This window comes from Octodon degus, unplaced genomic scaffold (genome assembly GCF_000260255.1).
Source record: "Octodon degus isolate 3935 unplaced genomic scaffold, OctDeg1.0 scaffold00005, whole genome shotgun sequence".
Lineage (NCBI taxonomy): Eukaryota > Metazoa > Chordata > Mammalia > Rodentia > Octodontidae > Octodon > Octodon degus.
The window spans coordinates 28,094,436-28,113,412 of record NW_004524581.1 but is presented as its reverse complement, the minus strand read 5'-3'; the positions used below and the strand labels follow the sequence as shown (position 1 = coordinate 28,113,412).

Below are 18,977 nucleotides of genomic sequence, written 5' to 3'. Positions count from 1 at the left end.
GACCAATAGCGTGACCACAGATAAAGACGGCCTAAGTGACTCTGGAGCGCTACTGAGCACAGTACTCTGCTATCCCGAGAATGAAAACCACTTCCTGGAAATCTTGACCTCTGATCCGAAGGTCTGCTGTTGGCAGCTGTGGCAGTGTATGAATTCCAAGTGAGTGAGGAAATAGACTCAAGTTACTGAGAGATTTTTTTTAATTTCTGAGAAAAGAGATATTAATAATGCATGGGAGAAGACAAGGACTTGAGGTTTACAACTAGAACTGGGATTGTGAATATTAGTTTGTGACATTTCACAAAATATATACTCCTAGGTCTGTTCACTAAGAGGGGCTGACGTGTGAACACACACACACGTGTACACACACACACGTGTATACACACACACTCGAAAGAAGAAGGAAGAAACGTGGTTATGTATGAGATACAACCTTAGATATATAAATAAACAGATATATGGAGATATATGACAATCAAGGGAGAGGGCACCATCCTTCCAAACCAGAGTGAGAAGTTTTCAACTTCACATTACATACTCTTTGAGAAGACTCTACCAAGCCTGATAGGACCAGAGTCTCTAGGAATCAGGGGTTGAAACTCCTCAAGCTCTTGGCAAGGTTAGAATCCAAGTCCAGAGCCCTAACATATGAAGACGTCAATGATAACCTTTTTTAAAAAATTTATTTAGTACAGTGTCTACAGGGTCTAACTATATAGATCAGATTCGTTGTGATTTTCCTGTTTTCAGCCTCCCAAGTGCTGGGATTACAGGCGTGCACCATCACACCCAGTCTCAGTTGCTGGCTCAGTGTGCCTCAGAGGCAGGGCGGCACAGCACACCAGGGCCTGAACCCAGCCCTCTGTGCTCTGCCTAAGCAGGCTCATTAGTCTGTTGTCAATGACAACCTTGTAAGTGCGTGGAGACTTGCTCACTATTTTTCTGCCTACTCACATGAAGTCATCATGAGACTACAGACTAGCACTGTTTATTGGGTTCTTGACAATCTAGGATTTTTTTTTTTTTTTTTTTTCCGGAACTGGGGATTGAACTCAGGCCCTTGCGCTTGCCAGGGAAGCGCTTATTCCACTGAGCCATCTCCCCAGCCCCCCCCCCCTTTTTTTTTTTGCTCCAAATGCCTTCAGGGCAGGTTAGGCTGGCTTGAGTTCTGGGGATCGAACCATAGCAACCTGAGCCTGACTGCTTTGTTGAAGCAGACACTTAAAGAACTGAGCTAAGGGGCAGGCCCCTAGTTCTTGACAATCTAGACGGACTCAGGTCATCGGCTCTGTCAAAGCATGGCTATGGAGCACCAGGTATACTTGTAGCTCTGGAAATGCTGTGGTGACAACAGACAGAAGTTCTAGGTGGGATGGACTTTAAAGCCTTAGTGGTGGCTGATAAATAATTAAATAACAGTGCATGTCATTTGATGGTACAAACTACAGGAAAAAGCATGACATGAGGATAAGATTTGGGCAGGGGTTGGGAGACAGGACTGTAATTTGTAAATAGGGGAGCTATGGAAGCAGTCACTGGAAAAGTGATATTTAAACAAAGACCAGAAGAGGTATCTAGCAGAAGTGTGGAAGAAGCTCTTTCAGGAAGTACAAGTTGTCTTGTGTGGGAGCCTCGGGGCCTGGCTGAATAACAGGGAGCTTGGGGAGCTGGAGCTGCCCAGGCAGGAGTCGGGAGAAGGCACAAGCCCAGGTCTGGCGTGAGGGAGTGGGTGGATTCCTAGGCTATGTGTACCTAGGTTACTGTGAGCTTGGCCCAGAGTGGGCCAGGACCTCAGGAAGGCTCTGAGCCAAGGAGAGATGTGGTCCAGCTCGTATTTTAAGTACAAACCCTTTACTCTGCTTCCAAATAATATATAAGTTTATTCTCAAACTGTTCCCAAGTACTCATTTTAACTTCTTTCCCAATCCTGTAGCCTCTGCAATAACAGCTGGAGTTGTCACCAAGGGGCCTCCTGCTCCTTACAGGACACCCTCTCCAGGACACAGCAAAAGGCCATGCCCATTCAAAGGAGCGGCTCAGCCAGGCAGCCAGGCAGTCTGGTCTTCTCTAAGGAAGGGATCCCCAAAGACAGCACTGGGGAGAATTTATCCAGTGGGTGGCCATCGAAGGGGGCAGGGAGCTGGGTAGCATTCCTTCTATCTTCTGGAAGCAGGGTCCCCCTGCTGAACTGAGATGTGGTCTCCATCTCTGTGGCTGCACCTGTGTGCTCGCTGCTACGTGCCAATGGTGGGCAGTTCAGCATTCGGAGATACAGACAGCCAGGACAGGACACAGCTCCTCTCCTCCTTGCTGTATGGTGCCAGCCCTTCTAGATCCCTCTCAGGAGCATTGTATTTTTAATGGCTTTTTGGAGAGAGAGATAAGGAGCTGGGAGACTACTTTCCTATCAGTGGAGAGCATCAATACCAATAACACCAACTGGTTTTATGACACGACAGAGGAGAAATAATCAATGCATAAATTAGAGCTTTAACGTTGTCATAAACACCAGAGCGTCAGGATTTAGTGAGGGGAGAGCGGGCCAAGATGTGACGTGCTTGTAATTGGGAGACAGGAAGCAATGCTATTTTTCACAGCAAAATAAAAAGAGGGGAAAGGAGAGAGATTAAGAGAGAAAATGAAATGCACTGCCTTTGCCAGGCTGAGTTACAAACGACCCCTCCAAAGTCAGCACTTACGTGATATCAGCATTAGGGTGCAGGCCAAAGACTTCGGGGTTGTCTAGGGATGGCAGTAACTGGATGTACTCAAAGTACTGGTCCAGGGTTTTGCACACGGGGATTTTATATCCAGTATAAAAACAGAATGATGGTTCGAACATCTTCTCACTGAACCAGACCTGCGTGTGGGAGAGAAAATAAAAAGGAAAACTGACTGGCATCTAACCACAAACTGCCCACAGGGAGAGAGAAGGGTCGACTTATTTTCATCTTAATAGGGTGCTTTTTCACATTGGTTTGGTACACAGCTTAACAGAACCACTGATAGAATCATTAGAAGGTCTATGAAAGCAGGAGAGGCGCCATTGCAACAGCCGCTGGGCGAGGAGGCAGGGCTCTCTGCAGCAAAGACGGGATCTGCTCAGAGCAGGGGACAAGTCTGTCCCTACTGGAGTTGTCTGACCACCGTCAGGTCCCACACCACAGGGTAAGACAGGACCCACATCCGGGCGCTGAGGATCTCTGGGCACTTACGATACCCTACGTCCTTCCCCAAAGCGGGGCTTGTGCCAAGAAGTCATGCGTGGGCACAGCTTTAGCCAGGACACTAAGCGTGGCACACAGCCAGAAAACCCAGTCCTTACAATCGTGTCCCCTCCCACACTGAGCCCCGGAGCGTCCTCTGTTAATTAAGTCATGTCCCTGTCCACAGAGACAAATGATGCAGCCACCTTGGTGTTCGCCTTAAGACATTCTTTCTTACACCACATGAAGTGATTATCTCTAACAAACGGGTGAGAGAACAAATACATACTTGGCGTGAATATGGGGGAAAATGGTGCTGAAAGCTTACAAGGCAATGACTTCCGTGTCGAACAGAGCGATTTTCCCAGTAGGCAGGGAAATAATGAGAGGCGGGAGAGGAAATAGAGGCGCTGTGCCTGAGCCACTCAGTGGGCACAGGTGAGGGGGACGGCGACTGCGCTTTGCTCCAACAGGGCACACAGCCCCTCCACAGCCTCTTTCAGCTCTTTTAAGCCCAGTGATTGCTCTGAAATACCCAGTGTCCTGCTTCCCTCTATTGCCTTGTTTGCCCCGGTTCTGTTCTATTCAACTTGCGAGCACAAGGCACAGAGCTTTGCACCAGAACAGAATGCAAAGATGAGAGACACACAGTCCTTTCCCGAGGAGCTTGTGATCCCATAGAAGGCTAAGCCGATTACGTAACCACCACAATACAACGTGTACTGAGGCAAGAGCCAGACGACAATAAGCTGTGTTCTAAGGAAGATTACAACAGGAAGCAAGAAACGGCCAGGAGGATGTCAGGCAGGGCTTTACCAAGGAGGTGCCTTCAGAGAGACCTTGGAGGAGAGTATCTTGACAGGAGAATTGGGCGCAGGGCAGACTACACAAGCACCCTAATGGATGCAGAGAACGAGGTGGTCTGGCAGCTGGGACGATGTCCAGGGTAAAGATAGAGGGAAGAGACTGGATAGCAAAGGAGAGGTGAGGTCATGTTATGGGTGACGGAGTGTCAGGGTGGCGGCCAGGCTTAATTTAAGGACAGTGACAGTTATTCAAGAGAACAGTGCTATGAGCATGGTCATTACTTAGAAATATTAGATTTTTAATGATGTCGCTAACTTAAATTACAGGAAGACACAGTAGGGAAGTGAGGGCTTTGGGTCTGGGGATACAGGTAACAAGTAAGCATGTTGAATTCCATGTCGCCAGATGATGAGTATTTATTAGAGCAAAACAAAGCCTCTTCCTGTTCTTCTGTTACTCTGCTTGAACACGTCTGCATGGCTGGAGTCAGTACATACGCGTAGCTGAGCTCCACCACACTTGGAGGCTGTCTGGGGGTCAGCTGAAACACGGGCTCTGAAGTCTCCCTGGAAGCACTTTGGGAGGGTTCAGCGGGCACCTCTGGAGGGAAGCAGCTGCTTGAGACTGGATCTGAAATGGCCACAGCTTACGGTGCTGGGAGGTGCAGGAACCTTCACTAGGTGGGGCCTCAGGGGAGGCCTCTTTCTTGCCCTTGAGGATATGCTCCTACAGGGGATGGTGGAACCTCTCCCTTCCTCTTCCTCGTTTGTGTCCATCCCTGAGGTGGGTAGCTTTGGGCCACCACATGCTCCCCACCATGGCGTGCTGGTCCCCTAGCCTCAGGGCCAAAAGCAAGGAGGCAACAGACCATGGCTCAAAATCACCCAAAGTCCCCTGATAAACTTTTCTTTATAAGCTCCTTCCCTCAGGTACTTGTTATAGTAACAGAAAGCTAACTAACACTGCAGCCATCCTTGAATAAGAACAATGAGCTGGTTCCACCCCTGTTCTCTGCCAAGCAGGCACTGTTCAGTAAGATGCAGAGAATGCAGAAGACAAAAAGGGTCAAAGATGAGCCCCAAACTGAAAGTCACAGGGACAGAGGATGCCACCTGACATCACTGGCTCACAGTGACCCGTGTCTCCACCTAAGGCAGCTGGTGCTGGGGAAAGCAGGAATAGCATGGGGTCTGTGAGAGTGATGGAAGAGGGTGGGTGCCGGGGGTAGGAGAGCATGGGTAGGGGAAGGCAGGATGTGGGCCATGGGGAGCTCTCTGCACCCTGTTCAAGAGGGCTCCTGCTGCTTGGCTCTCTGGTTAGTGAGGGGTACACTGGCACAAGCCTGAGCTAGACAGAGGGACCAGGGAGGCAGACAGGAGGTTTCAGGGGAGGGTACAGAGATTGGATCAGGGGAGAATAAAGCTGTGGGCGACCAATGGTCAGACAATGAAGTCACGGCAGCCACTGAGGTCTTCAGAGAGGGAGAATGAAGGGAAGCTACACAGGAGTAAAGGGAAAGAAGGACAGTAAAATGAATTTTCCATATAAGGCAATCACTGCCATGGCCAGTGGCAGAGAAGCCAAGATCAGATGATTAAGAGGGCAGGTGACCTGTGGGAGAGTGCCACCATACTCAGCAGCAGCCTGGAGGAGGGTTGGTGACCCAGACATAGCGGTATCCAGGTCAGCCCAGGCTTGGGGAATTCAGAATTTTGGGCTGAGGCCTAACTGAGTTGTCCCCTGCTGTCCAAGTGACAATTGTCAGGGGGAGGAGAAGAGGAATGGGACAGACACCAGGCTGGGTCACACAGATGAATCAGCAACTTGAGCTGGAGCAGGTTGGGCAGGCTGCTGAGTGGGCACAATAGCACCCAGTCACCTTCCTCCCTGCACTCCGGGATCAGCCAGTGACCTTGAAGGTGTGGACTGACACAGTGGCCCTCGACTATACCCCAGAGCCAGCCCAAGGCCCTTCCATAGGCCTTCTGCTTTGCCAGCCAACTGCAAGGCTCCAGTCACCCTTGGGTAAGGCAGCTCAACAGAGCAAAGACAACTCTGTGGAGGCAGTTGGTTTTCAAGATTTTTCTTAAACTTGATCTTTTAGAAAAAGACTCCATAATATATAGTCCTATTTTAAAAAGTTATAAGAGAGGTAATTTTTAAAAAAATTTAATTAATTTATTTATTTGTGTGTGTGGCCAACTCAGCCCACCAGGGGGCGGGGCTGGCTGGCATGTGGTGCTGGGGGATTGAACCGTGGTCTCTGTGCTTTGCTAAGCTTGATTCTAAGTAGGTGCTTTAGACCACTGAGCCATCTCACCAGCCCCAAGATGTAATTTTTGTTGGAAGGTAAAATGTCTACTTTTCAGGCAAGGCTTGGATGTCTTTAGGAATTTAATCCAATTGACTCTGCTTTGAATGACTGTGTAACCCTGGGCACAGGAAGTTTCCAGTGTGTTGAGTTTCCATGATGCTTATCACAGGGTGGGTTGGGCCAGTGACACCTATTAGGGTCTCACACTCCCTCTCCTACTCCCAGAAAACTATTCATATTTTAGATTCTCTCTTTAAGCGTCCTCAACTTCTTCTCTCCACACGTCAGCAGATGACCTTGGTTTTCTATCACTCAACACAGATGCAGTTGGATGAAAATGACCCTGTCTCCTCCTCACAGCCATCAGTACATGGTCCCATCCTCAGCCTTCCTCACCATTAGGAAGAGCGGTCCTCCTTCCACAGTGAGGTGGGGGAGGGTCACGACACACACAGATGGGATGCAAAACAATCTGCACACACAACAGTCTAGCCAGCTTAGTGTTGGTTGTAAGAGTCATCATGAATTTGTTAAACTTATGGTTTATTCATCCTTATATATTTGCAGAATTGTTTAAACATAGTCATATGTTTTTTGGGATGTTGTTTTGGTTACGTTCTTCTTGATAGGACAAAACACCTGACACCCACAAGTTAAAAGAGGAAAGATTTAGTTCGGCCCACAGTTTGCAGAGATTGTAGTCTATGGTTGGCTGGCTCCAAAGCAGGGCAGCATGGTGGAGGAGAGACAGTCCATGGCAGGCTGGACGGGACTGTGCCCATCCACCATGTCGTGTTCTCTTAGGATCTTGTAAGGGACGCTGTCATAGGGGCCTGACCCTTCTTTAGGGCCCAAGCCCTACCTCTCCCAGTGACACTTTAGAGTTGTGGCTACTGTGAGTTCACAATATCGTCCCTTCCTGGGAACTGTCCTGGGTGAAGGGAGCTCCCACAGCCATGGTCGTGATGTGGGTGAGAGCAGAGTGGGGGAAGGCACTCCAACGTGGATCTCCATGTCAGGGTCTGTTGCTGTAGAAACCAAACTAGGATGGTTCTCTTCTTCAGCTCTGCATGATGCCTCCACGGATATATTTGTGACACGCCCCTCTGTGGACTTTTCCATGGTGTGTTCTGGGCTGCATCCTTCTTGGATGCTCCATTTCTCCAAGTATCACTGGATCATTCCCCAAGAGGTCTCCACTCATCTAACCTCAAAGCAGCAGGGTTCCACCTCCACAGAGCCTCACAACACCTGTTCATTTTTCTCTACATATACCTTTCCCAAATTATGCAAACACATGTAAGCACTTTAACAATCTCAGACTTCTGGTCAACCTCCCATTTACCACAGTATCCTAGAACCTTGTGCTTGGTTGTTCAGGTTTTAATTTTGTTAAGAAAAAACCCCAACAAAACAGGAAATTTATATAGAAGAGAAAATCACCAAAATAGGTCCTAATATGAAGAATTCAACATCCATGATAATACTCTCCTATTCTGTTTCCACTTAATGTTGATTGCTTCTTTTTGTTTTTTGTCTTTGTTGTTGTAATTTTGCTTCGTCTTCACCTCCCAATGCTGGGAACCAAACTCAGGGCATTGCATACAGTAGGCAACAGCTTGCTTATTGCTTCCTTTATATGTAAAAAGAAAAACTTCAAGAAGATTTTGAGGCTGACAGGTGTTATTCAAAGAATTCATCTTTGACATGAAAGCTATAATTGCTAAGAATGAAAAACTTCCAGAAGACTTTGAGGCTGACAGGTGTTATTCATAGAATTCATCTTTGACATGAAAGCTCTAATTGCTAAGCATGACTTTTCTCTAGAAAATTGTCATGGTCTGTGTCTAGGTGTCCCCCAAGCCCCCTAAAGCCTCATGCAGTCATGGGATGGTGACTTCTAGAATTTGAGATTAACTCATGATCCACTGAGATCATGGGTGATCCAAGGCTGGGATTATGGGTCTGAGTACTGCTGGGGTGGATAATCTGAATGTAACATGAGCGAGAGAGACAGACAGACAGACTTCCTCTCTGGTGCCATTGCTGCTGCTGCTCCTCCTCCCTTGGCTCCTCTTGCTCTTGCTGCCCCCATGAACTGACACTCTCTGCCCTGTGCCGCTCTGCCATGGAGCCAGCCGAGTACGGACTGAACCCTCCAGTAACTGTGAGCTGAATAAACCTTTCCTTCCTTCATTCTGGGTGTCGGGTATTTGTGCCAGCAACAACAGAAGAGTAACTGAGACAGAATTATTTACCAACATGTTAGATGTGGATTTCATTGATTACAGAGGGGGGAATATAAACATTTGATCAATTTTCTTTCTTTCTTTCTTTCTTTCTTTCTTTCTTTCTTTCTTTCTTTCTTTCTTTCTTGTTTTTGGTACAGGGTCTCACTATGCAGCTCAGACTCATAGTGATCCTCCTATTTTCAGCCTCCCCAGAACTGGGATTACAGGTGTACACCACCATGCCTGGACCAGGTGGCTGGCCCCGTGCACCTGGGGGCAGGGCCGGTGTGGCATGTGGTGCCAGGGATGGAGCCCTAGCCCCTGTGCTTGCCTAAGCAGGTGCTTGTTCTGCTGAGCTATCTTGTTGGCCCGATCAATTTTCAATTGTCTATACTAACAGAAGAAATGAGAAATCTGAGATGAGGAGGAATTCCCTACGCCTTCCTTTGGGTCCTAAAGTCAGCGTAAGTGTTGCAGTCCAGAAAAGGCACAGAAATGATGGTGGAGTATGGGGGAGGGCAGCGGGGCAGGAGCGGCGCCACAGACCCCTGAGAAGCTCCTGGGAAACACAAGAAAACTGCTAGTTTGTGGCTGCTGTTGGTAGGGAGTGGAGGAGGTGGCTCTGGACTCATCCTCTTCTAGCAGCTCTGACTTATGCTTCTTCCCCCTTGAGCTCAGCAGACCCATTACAAACAGCATTCTCATTTAAAAGGGAAATTCAATAAAAAGGTGTCTCCATTCTTCTTTTTTTCCTAAATTGACTTACTCTAAGGGCTGGCCAGATAGCTCAGTGGACTAAAGCGCCTGCTTTGGCAGAGCGCAGTGGCCAAGGTTCGATGCCCTGCATGCCATGCCGGTCCTACCCTGGGCGCACTGAGACATGGACTGAGACTGGTCATGGTGTGCTTGGGAGGCTGAACACAGGAGAATCACTACGAGTCTGATCTATGTAGTAAGACCCTGTAGGTCTTGTCCTAAATACATAAAACAAATAAATAAATAAATAAATAAATTGACTTACTCTAGCAAAGCAGTTAAGTAGACGTTTATCAAAGTCGTCTGTCACTCTGCCGCCATATTGTACTTCTCCAATCATGTACCGAACTGTACTCCACGACACACCCTTCATTAAAATAAGAAAGGACAGTTCACGGCCAATCCAAAAGAACATCTTAGGACTTCATCTAGACCTTAGAGTGTTTAAAATTATTCTATTTCTGGGATGGAACTGCTATAGTTTGTTCACGGAAGAAGGCACTACTGGGTATGCTGCCCACAGATTATTTAAAATAGGAGAAAAAAGACTTCTTTTTCACTCTGCGACTGTAATCCACCTATAATAGTCATTATAGTCATGCCAAGTTATTATAGAGAGAAAAAGTGGTGTTTAGTAAAGAAAAGAACAAAATCAAGTAATCAACACTTCAATGTGCTTTCCTAGCAATGTATTTCTTGAAATCAGTATGAGAACAAAAAGAAAGGTATTCATGGGATTTTCCTACAATGCAATCCTTTGCTATCTCATCCTGTGAGCTAAAATTACATAAAAGGTCTCATTAATTTCTATAGCAATCATATTAGCAATATATTTCAGACAGCAACAGTTCTTTAAAACCCTCAGTACATTTGGGGTAGGAGAAGCAAGGATGCTCCATTCTTATTTATTTTTTCCTCAGTTAAAATTTTATTTCCCAGCCCGGTTGTCTTTCAAAGCAACTATTTCAAGGTGACCATGATTTGTGTATACCAACGTGATAAATAACCACAGAATATGAACCCATACAATACAATTTTTCATCAAACTGCCATAGTTATAATTTAATATCTCTCTGTCATTTCAAGGAAAAATGATAGTTTGGTTCTAGAGTTGCCTCCTGCCAAGGCAAGCTTCCCCGGGGCTTCCCAACACCATCCAGTCACTGCAGAGTCTCTAGTTATCTTGAAGGCCTACTATGGAGAGCAGAGAGGGCTGGGCAGGCAAAGTGGCATTAGGAGGCCCGTAACTGTACCGTCACTGTGTTTTACAAACACGAATTCATTTGTTCACTACAGAATCTGTGTCCGCTTTCTGGATGGCGATGCAGCTCTGACGTGTCACAATCATGGGGGCGACCAGATACCCAACCCCGGGTAATGTGCAAGGGGAAGAAGGACACCCAGGCTTGCGTTCCAAGCTCTGTGACCTTGCAAAGGACCCTCAGTGCCTCTTCTTTGTTCTTCATCAGTGAGACGCATATCATGGTGATGCTCTGGCCTTCCCCATGGGCAGTGAAGACCAAAATGAGGATCTGCCTATGGGAGTGCTTTGAAAACTGGAAAGCAGGGCTGGCCAAATAGCTCGGCAGACTAAAGGTGCCTGCTTAGGCAGAGTGCAGTGGCCAGGGTTCAATCCCTATCATGCCATGCTGGCCCTGCCCCTGGGGCATGCTGAGATAGTGATGGAGACTATCTAGTACTCCCAGCACTTGGGAGGCTGAAAACAGGAGAATCACTAGGAGTCTGGTCTACATAGTGAGACCCTGTAGACCCTGTACTAAATACTAATAAAGAAAACTGGAAAGCACTGCATGATGATAAGTGACAGCATTAGAAATGATAGCTGGGGGCTGGGGAGATAGCATGATGGTCTAAGTGCCTGCCTGGCAAGCACAAGGACCCCGTTTCCATCCCCAGTACCATATGCCGTGCCAGCCCTAGTACCCCAGGCGTGCTGTGCCAGCCACCAAAACCAGGTGTGATGGCGCACGCCTGTAATCCCGGCACTGGGGAGGCTGAGACAGGAGGATCATTAGAAATCTGAGCTGCATAGTGAGCCCCTGTACCAAATAAACAATTAAAAATTAAAAATAAGAAAAGTTAAAAAAGAGAGAAAAAAAGAAATGACAGCTGTGTGTACAGATGATCTTAACAGTTAAGAAATGATTTAAGAGCTGGGGTGTAGCTCAGCGGTAGAGAACTTGCCTAGCAAGTGCAAGGTTTAATTTCCAGCACTGGCAGAACAAAAACTAAAACCATTTATTCGTGAGCATCACAGAACAAGAGAGTGAGAGAGTGGGAATTACGGGGGTTTTCTTCGCTTTTTGGAGACAGGAGCTTGCTAGGTAGCCCAGACTGGTTTTGAACTCACCTGTCTCAGACTCCTAAGTGCTGGGATTACAAGCATGCATCACCACATCTGGTTCTATCTCATTTTATAAAATGGCGAGACTAAGACAAGAGAAGCCCTGTGAGCCTGAAGGTGTGCCTCTGCCTGCAGTGTCCTGCAGCACTTGGGCGTGACAGGCACCTTGGGGAGCTGCAGCACTCCGAGCTCCATCACTGGTAAGGCAGCTGCAGGTGTGTGCCAGTGAGCTGCAGAGGAGGAGGGGAGGCTGGGCCAGTACACAGCTGACAACAGTGGGCAAGGCCTTTGAAACAGGCTTGGGGGAGACCTCAGCATGTGCGCTCCACATCCCAGGCTGAGGTAGAAGCAGAGAGAGAAAGATGCAGACTCACTCACTTTCTTAATATCGCATTCATCCAGGTGATTCTGAATAAACTGAACACTGGCTGAGAAGTCGGCAGAGTTGAATTCATAAGGAATGTTCCACCCCAAGGGACCAAATTTTCTTCGCTCCTTAAAAGCAACAAAGAAAAGTTAAATGCAACACGGAGGCTAAAAACTACTTGTGGCTGATTCCTTTACTGTTTTCTTTTCTTTCTTTCTTTCTTTTTTTTTTTTTTTTTTTGAGACAGGGTCTCAGTGTGTAATTCAAGCTGGCCTTAAACTACGTAGCCTAGGCAGCCTCCTGAGTGATGGGATTATAGGCATGCAACACCACAGCTTCATTTTTTTTATTATTAATATAAGGTATAATAAAATTAAGACCACATTATCAAAATAAGTTGACATTGCCTTAAACGAACAGTCTTAAAGAACTTTTAAGAATTGTCTTGAAGAACATATACAATTTTAGAAAGATGAACCATTAGAGATATTATTTCATGAATCTATGTATAACTAAATAAATGTAATATTTGCCAAGTTGGAGTTCTTGGTTTTTGTTCTTTTTTCAGTCTTGACAGTCACTGACAACAGAGAAAAACCTCAGTAGGTGCTCAGTAAATACCTGCTACATTAATTGTTATCCGAAGCCAGACCTTAGTAAGGGTGAAATGTGGAGTTTGAATTTTTCAGGCTGAATAATTTCAACACTCACAAGCGTTTAGACTCCCTGCTAATTTTTGCTCTGTAATGTCAGCATTTCAGATTCTGAAAACTAAAAACTTGAGCTGATGACACGACTGTCTTAAAGCTTCTGTGTGCCTTCATTTGTTTCTCTCTACTTAAGTGAAGAGTATCTAACGGACTCCTAGCAGTTGTAGCTGCTTAGAACTGCCAAGTTCCTGATAAATATCAGGCTGGACTTGGTCCGAATGCTTCTACTGCTGTCCTGCTATTCTGGAGACCATTAGAACTGGTGTCTCCAGGCCCCAGTTACCTAGCACACCCGCCGAAGGTCCAAATATGCCCACGCCATTAGCACCCCATGCCTGGCACACACCCAGTCTCTAAGGAAGGTCCAGGGATTCATCTGGACACAATCCCAAGGTCTAAGGTGAGGGTCCACATGGAGGTTAGATCCTCTTATACATTTATGGGAAGACTGACCTCTACTTGCCGACCTCTAAATACCTAACAGCTTCACTTTCTCTTCTGCCTTCCCCAACCAACCCTCTTTCTCTCTGCCTCTCTCTGTTGTCTTCACAAGCCTCTCCAATCCTTTTCACTACAGCTGTCCTAGACCTCACATACTAAGTCATCTCTCTATTTAAAGGAATCTAATAGAATTTTAGCTTAGACAAAAATCACAACAGCTTAGAAAAGGACTTTCGAAAGCACAAAGGTTTTCACTACGGATTTTCAGGGTATGCTTTTAAGATATTAAGTAAACCATTAACATTAATTTGGGTTAGGATGTTCTGACCGTGGGAAATAAGAGTGACTTGGGGGAAATTCTTAAAAATGGAAAATGCTACCATAACTTCCTTGACCTACACTTATGTAAGTTAGGTTATCAGGCATTAGAGGTTTATATAATGTGACCTTTGCCCCCATCCTTATCTAATTTGATCAAAAGAGGAAGATGATTTCTTTTCTCCCAGGGATTTAAACTTGGGGCTCTGACTGTAGTTTATAGAGAGAAGATGTAAGCTCAGGAGCTGTGGAGTGCATAAAGGAGGTGACAAGGAGCAGAAGGCAGGACCATGACAGAGGACAGACTGACCCCAGACACAAAAAAGGGAGCTGTGCCCATAAGACTGTCTGTTGTCTTCATGGCTTCCTGGACCCGGCATTGACATTGCCTTGGTTTGTTTTCTAGTTATTTCATGATGAAATATTTGGTCCTCTGGTCAGATACAGAATCTGACAGTAAAACACAGATCTTCCCATTTTGTCTTCCTTGGGCAAAGAAGCCAGCTTACCTAATCAGCACTGATCAATTACTACGAGAAGGAAAGGAACTCTTTGGGTCACTTTTTGGAAGTCAACTGCAAGGCTGACCCAGGTTTTGAATTTCTTGAGTGGACATCAGAAACACTGAAGTGAGTTTCTCCCGGGTTATTTCTAGAAACACAGGCAGGTTGAGAGTCTATGGGATGTTATAGCAATATGTGTTCAGTTAATCCATCAGTGCCTGGGATTTTTTCTCTTGGGTCTGCGATAAGGGCAATGCTAACCATTTAGTGAAATACTAACACAGTGGCACCTCAGTGGTTCATGAATTTAATTCCTTCCATGATTCTGAAAAAAGAGGGCTGTGGCCATGTTCATCACCTGATACAGAGTTGGCCAACAAAAACACAGTTTTGTGGAATGTCTGTGTTTGTGAACCAAATTATTCACAAACAAAAGCATTGGTGAACTGGGGTACCACTGTCATGTATTTTTCCATTTTTTACACAGAGAATCAAAGCCTACATCTTTAGTTTACCTATGTGCTTGACATGTTTTAAATTTTGAAGTCCAATTAGACAGGACACTGAATGAGAAACAATTCTTTCTGATTACTAAGCTGCTTAAATTGGCTCTGCGGAAACACTTCCATCTGTATGCACTGAGCCACTATAATTTAGTTGCTCTTTAAAATGTGATCTCTGAAAATTGTCCCGATGCTGAGATTGGCTTCACATTTATGTCACTTACTATCAATTTTCATTTAAAGCATTCAGTTTACAAGTTGGTTTATGAAAGTCATAGATTTTAGTTGAGCTCATTTGGAGAGGAAAATGACAAAATCTTGCTGTGTCATTTTCTTCCGCGAATGAAGTTGTTTCATATTTTTGCTACCTTTTGTTGTTGTTGTGGTGGTGGTTGTTGGTCCCACTGATCTCTCTAATGGCAATCAAAAATGAAAAAACCCTGACTGGTCACCCTGGCATACCATTAGAATAAACTCAAACTAGTGAGGCTTAACGGGTCCTCTGGAGATTCAATAGTGAGGGGTTTCCCTGGACTGACTCCACTGCATTGAATCCATTCAATCCAAATAGTATTTGGAAGCTACAAGAAGAGTTCCATGTAGTACAACAGAAGAACATGGAAATTCATGTATTTTCATGCAGTTTTAATCTAGTGGAGAAAATAAGATTTAGAAACAAGAAAAGGACCGCATAAGAGTGACTTGTAAGTTAGCTGTCCGCATTTACAACAGGAGCAAAGCCTGAAAAAGACATTCAGTCAGCGGCTCTGGTTCAGGAGGAAATTGAATCTGTTCAATGAAAAGAGAGAAGAGACTTCTAAGCTTGGCAAAAGCCACGAGCAAAGACAGAAGCGCAGCTTCGAGGAGGAGGCTGCAAGCTCAAGGCATTTTAGAGATGTCCAGTAATCATTCTAACGATGTCCAAGCTATTTCTATCTGAAATTAGAATCTAGCAGCTCCCACAGCCCAGTGCAGTCAGCTCACTTGCATCCTTATCATAAGGTAACTGAGTTGGGGTCTGTGGTTTACACCCGTAATCCCAGCACTCGGAAGGCTGAGGCAGAAGTGCTGTTGCAAGTTCAAGGCCAGACAGCCTACATGGTGAGTTCAAAGCCAGCCTGGATTACAGAGTGAGTCCCTGTCTCAACAATAAGGACACATACACAGAAACCCCCAAGATAACTGAAACTCTCACTACAGTAACTTGCACTAATATAAAATGAAAAGTACTTGATAGGTTCCAGCCCGAGTACAAACTGCTGAGTAATCGTGGCTCTGAATCGACACGGCTGAATCCCAGAACAACAGCCTATCTTCCAATGACGGCTTCCTCCAGCTTCTCACTCCAGCCTGGGTACCCGCCCACACAAGGGAGCCTCCAATCAGCTCCTTATACGTCACTAAACCCGCCCCTCAAGCTCCGCCCCCGGCAGAAGTCCATAAAGTCTCAGGCTCCCTGTCTCAGGTCCGAGGATCTCCCCACCTCCCTACTATCCATCCTCTCTGTGTCTTCAGAGTTAATAAAGGCTCTCCCTCCCCTTTATTTCTGCTTCTCTGCTGTGCCGTCAACGCTGCTGATAAAACCTAAGAATACTAATCCATGCTAGTAATGCTGTAGGCAGCTCAGTTAGATAGAAATATTATAGGCAGGCAGACAGGGCTGGGCCCTCAGGGAGACAGCATGGAAGACAAGATACGTTACAACCCTAAGAGAGAAGGCTGCTCCTGCTGTGGGCTGGACCTAAAGACCAAAAATCAAACAAATGCTCACCTCCCTAAAGTTAAGCATCCAGGATTGATCAATCCCTTGAGGAGGCCAGGAAGAGTCACTAAGCCAAGCCTACCTGCTACCAGATAAACTCCTACTCTATATTCATGCCCACTTCCTACATGACTCGCTTTCCCATTTGGCCTGGATTTAACCAATTTTACCTTAGCGATTGTGCTTGCAAGCTCATTAGTTAACCATAGTTTCGCCCCACCTTGTGTCTGAGTTCCCATATTTCCCACCTTAGACTCACCTCATCTCATGGTTTTGCTCTATAAACATCCCTAGAAATGGCAGATTCCTGAGGCAACCCACTCAGGCTCCCCTTTCTTTCCTTCTCTCAGACAGGAGCTTTGATTCCCCCAATAAAGATATTCTTCTCTTAACCTTCGTTGTTTCTAAAATTCATTCTTCAGTTTTAGAGAACATAAACTCAGCCCAGCTATCTTTTAGGTTGGAAGTTTCATTCCCCTATATCAGTAATAAAAGCAAAGCTTTAATAGGTAAAACTCTGTAATTAACAAAAACAGCCAGAATGACAAACATTGTAGAGTGGAGTATAAAAGAAAAGCCTGTATCTTGGTGTAATTATTAGCAAACAGTCAAAAGAATTTTACAATTATGCTTCCTCAAAGCAAGAACTTTACATGCACTGTTAAATTCACAAAGGGTATTTGTCAAGGCCCAACCTTGGAAAAGAAAACAAAATGTAGAGGAAATAAATATTTTCTGAGAGAAGAAGTATCCATAGTGGAATCTGTGGAGGATTTCAGGCTCTCGCTGAAAGACCACTGGTCTCCATTTTGGCTAAACCTCGCCCTACTTCTGTGTTCTGGTACCCACAGAGCTGGCAAGGACAGTCCTCGGCCCCCTCAACTGGCTGTAAGCAATGCACACAGACCTAGCCCAGGCGCCAGGAGGAGCCTTGGACGCAGTGGACAGGTCAGTGGTGTCCTGCCTACAGCTCCCTGATACTACGCAGGAGCTAGGCTGAGAGACAAAGAGAAGCTTCACTGTCCCTGAGACGGAGGCACGACCAAGAGCCCATGATGCCTCGGGGCAGAAAGGCCAGACATCAAGGCTGAGGCAGCTACCAAAGTCACAGGACACTTCCTCTAACTGTGCTATGCAGATTCCTCCCAACTTGGAGGCTGCCTAGTGCTCTCTGCAGGCCTCTCTCGATGGGTTGCAGAGGTGCCCCTGTGCCCGCTGCCCAGCCCAGCTCGCAGCACTCAGGTACTCTCTGCCTTTCTCACAGTCACTCGACCCCAAGCCACTCCCCTCTTCACAAATCAATAAAAGCCAGGTTCAGCCCAGGGAGTGCGGCTTTTGTTCCAGGTCCCCATTGTTCTGCCTGGACTTAGGACCCCGTTGGCTCCTCTCACAGGAGGTGGTAGACTGGAATTTACTTATTTGAATTCCAATAATTCTTCCCTGGATTACACATGTAGATTCCTCTGGACAGCAGACAATTCTGGAACTGACTAGAATTTCCTGGGCTATGGTGAAATGGTTGTTTTTATTTGATATTTAAGTTATTTTTAAGAGCCATGATAAAATCCCCATATTTGCAACTGCAAATTGTAGACCTGTAGAGAGGCTAAATGCAAAGTTCTTATTCTGGGCCAGCAGCAAAATAACAGCAGCAGCAGCAAGAACTGAGTTGTGTACCAACCACTAGAAAAGTCTCAAAGATGAGCCTAAGGTGAGCACACCAAAGCGATGGGAGAAACATCCCAAGCCATGACAGTGGCTATTGAGCCATTAGTCTCCATTTGCTGCATTTTAGAATCACTCAGGAAGCTCTTAAGACTAGAGCGCCTCTCCTCCTCCTCCTCCTCCCAGGATCCTGCCTTGCATGGCCTGGGGTGGGTCCCAGGCGCTGCCTGTGCTGCGAGGCAGTGCTCAGTTTGGCTACTCCAAGCAGTGCACCGCTCACAAGCCAGCCACTGGCCACAAACTGCCTTCCTGTAGGAGGTGTTGGGAGGAGACTAGGAATGCAAGGAGCGAGTCTGGAGAAAGTGTCTAAATGAAACTCCTAACAGGTGAATGAGACCAGAGAGCAGAGCAGGTCACCTTGGGGCTCCTGTTCAAGAGCATGCTGAAATGTTCCCAGGGAGTGGGGACCAATAGCAGCCTGGGCTTCTGGGGAGGAAAGGCTCTCGTGAGGCTGGCAGGAGGCCGGCTGGCCAGGGTGGAGGTACCACAGGGTGGCAGGAAGAGCGGCAGCTGCTGCAGGAACACCCCCATCCAGGCAGCTGCCATGTGCCCCGTGTGGATGGGAAGCCCCTGAAGAAGGGGAGGAGGGGTGTGTGTCGAGCATGCAGAGCTCAGGGTGGGGCTGCCCTGTCCTCTGCACAGTTCCTGCGCCAGCAGCCAGAGCACCCTCCTAGTGGGTAGTCCTGCTCCCACCTCGGAGACACAACAAACCAGTCCCTGCCACTCTTCTACTGGTGAAAGCCATCTCTAAACAGCTCCATTTATTTGCCCTTCTCTAAGGAAGGGAAAGGAAGAGAGCTCATTCTGTTCTCTGCAACAGGAATAGGGTCCACATCAAGCAGCATGACCCTGAGTAGGGTGAGTGGATAGGCTCAAGCCAAGCCACCATTCAAGAGATAGGTGACCCTGGGCAGCAGGTGGGGGCTGGCTGTCTAGGTTAACCTGGGGAGCAGGTGGGGGCTGGCT

General features: G+C 46.6%; 1 protein-coding gene across 1 annotated transcript in view; it reads right to left on the bottom strand.

Annotated features, from left to right (window-relative positions):
* The window catches only part of Dnah8 (dynein axonemal heavy chain 8), a 313,541-nt gene that overhangs the window by 41,279 nt on the left and 253,285 nt on the right, over nt 1-18,977 (bottom strand). The window contains exons 85-87 of the mRNA XM_004624185.2: nt 12,061-12,177; nt 9,583-9,684; nt 2,703-2,863 (exon numbers count right to left, since the gene is read on the bottom strand). Of these exons, the coding sequence (XP_004624242.1) occupies nt 2,703-2,863; nt 9,583-9,684; nt 12,061-12,177 (380 nt within the window). The remainder of the gene's footprint in view (nt 1-2,702; nt 2,864-9,582; nt 9,685-12,060; nt 12,178-18,977) is intronic.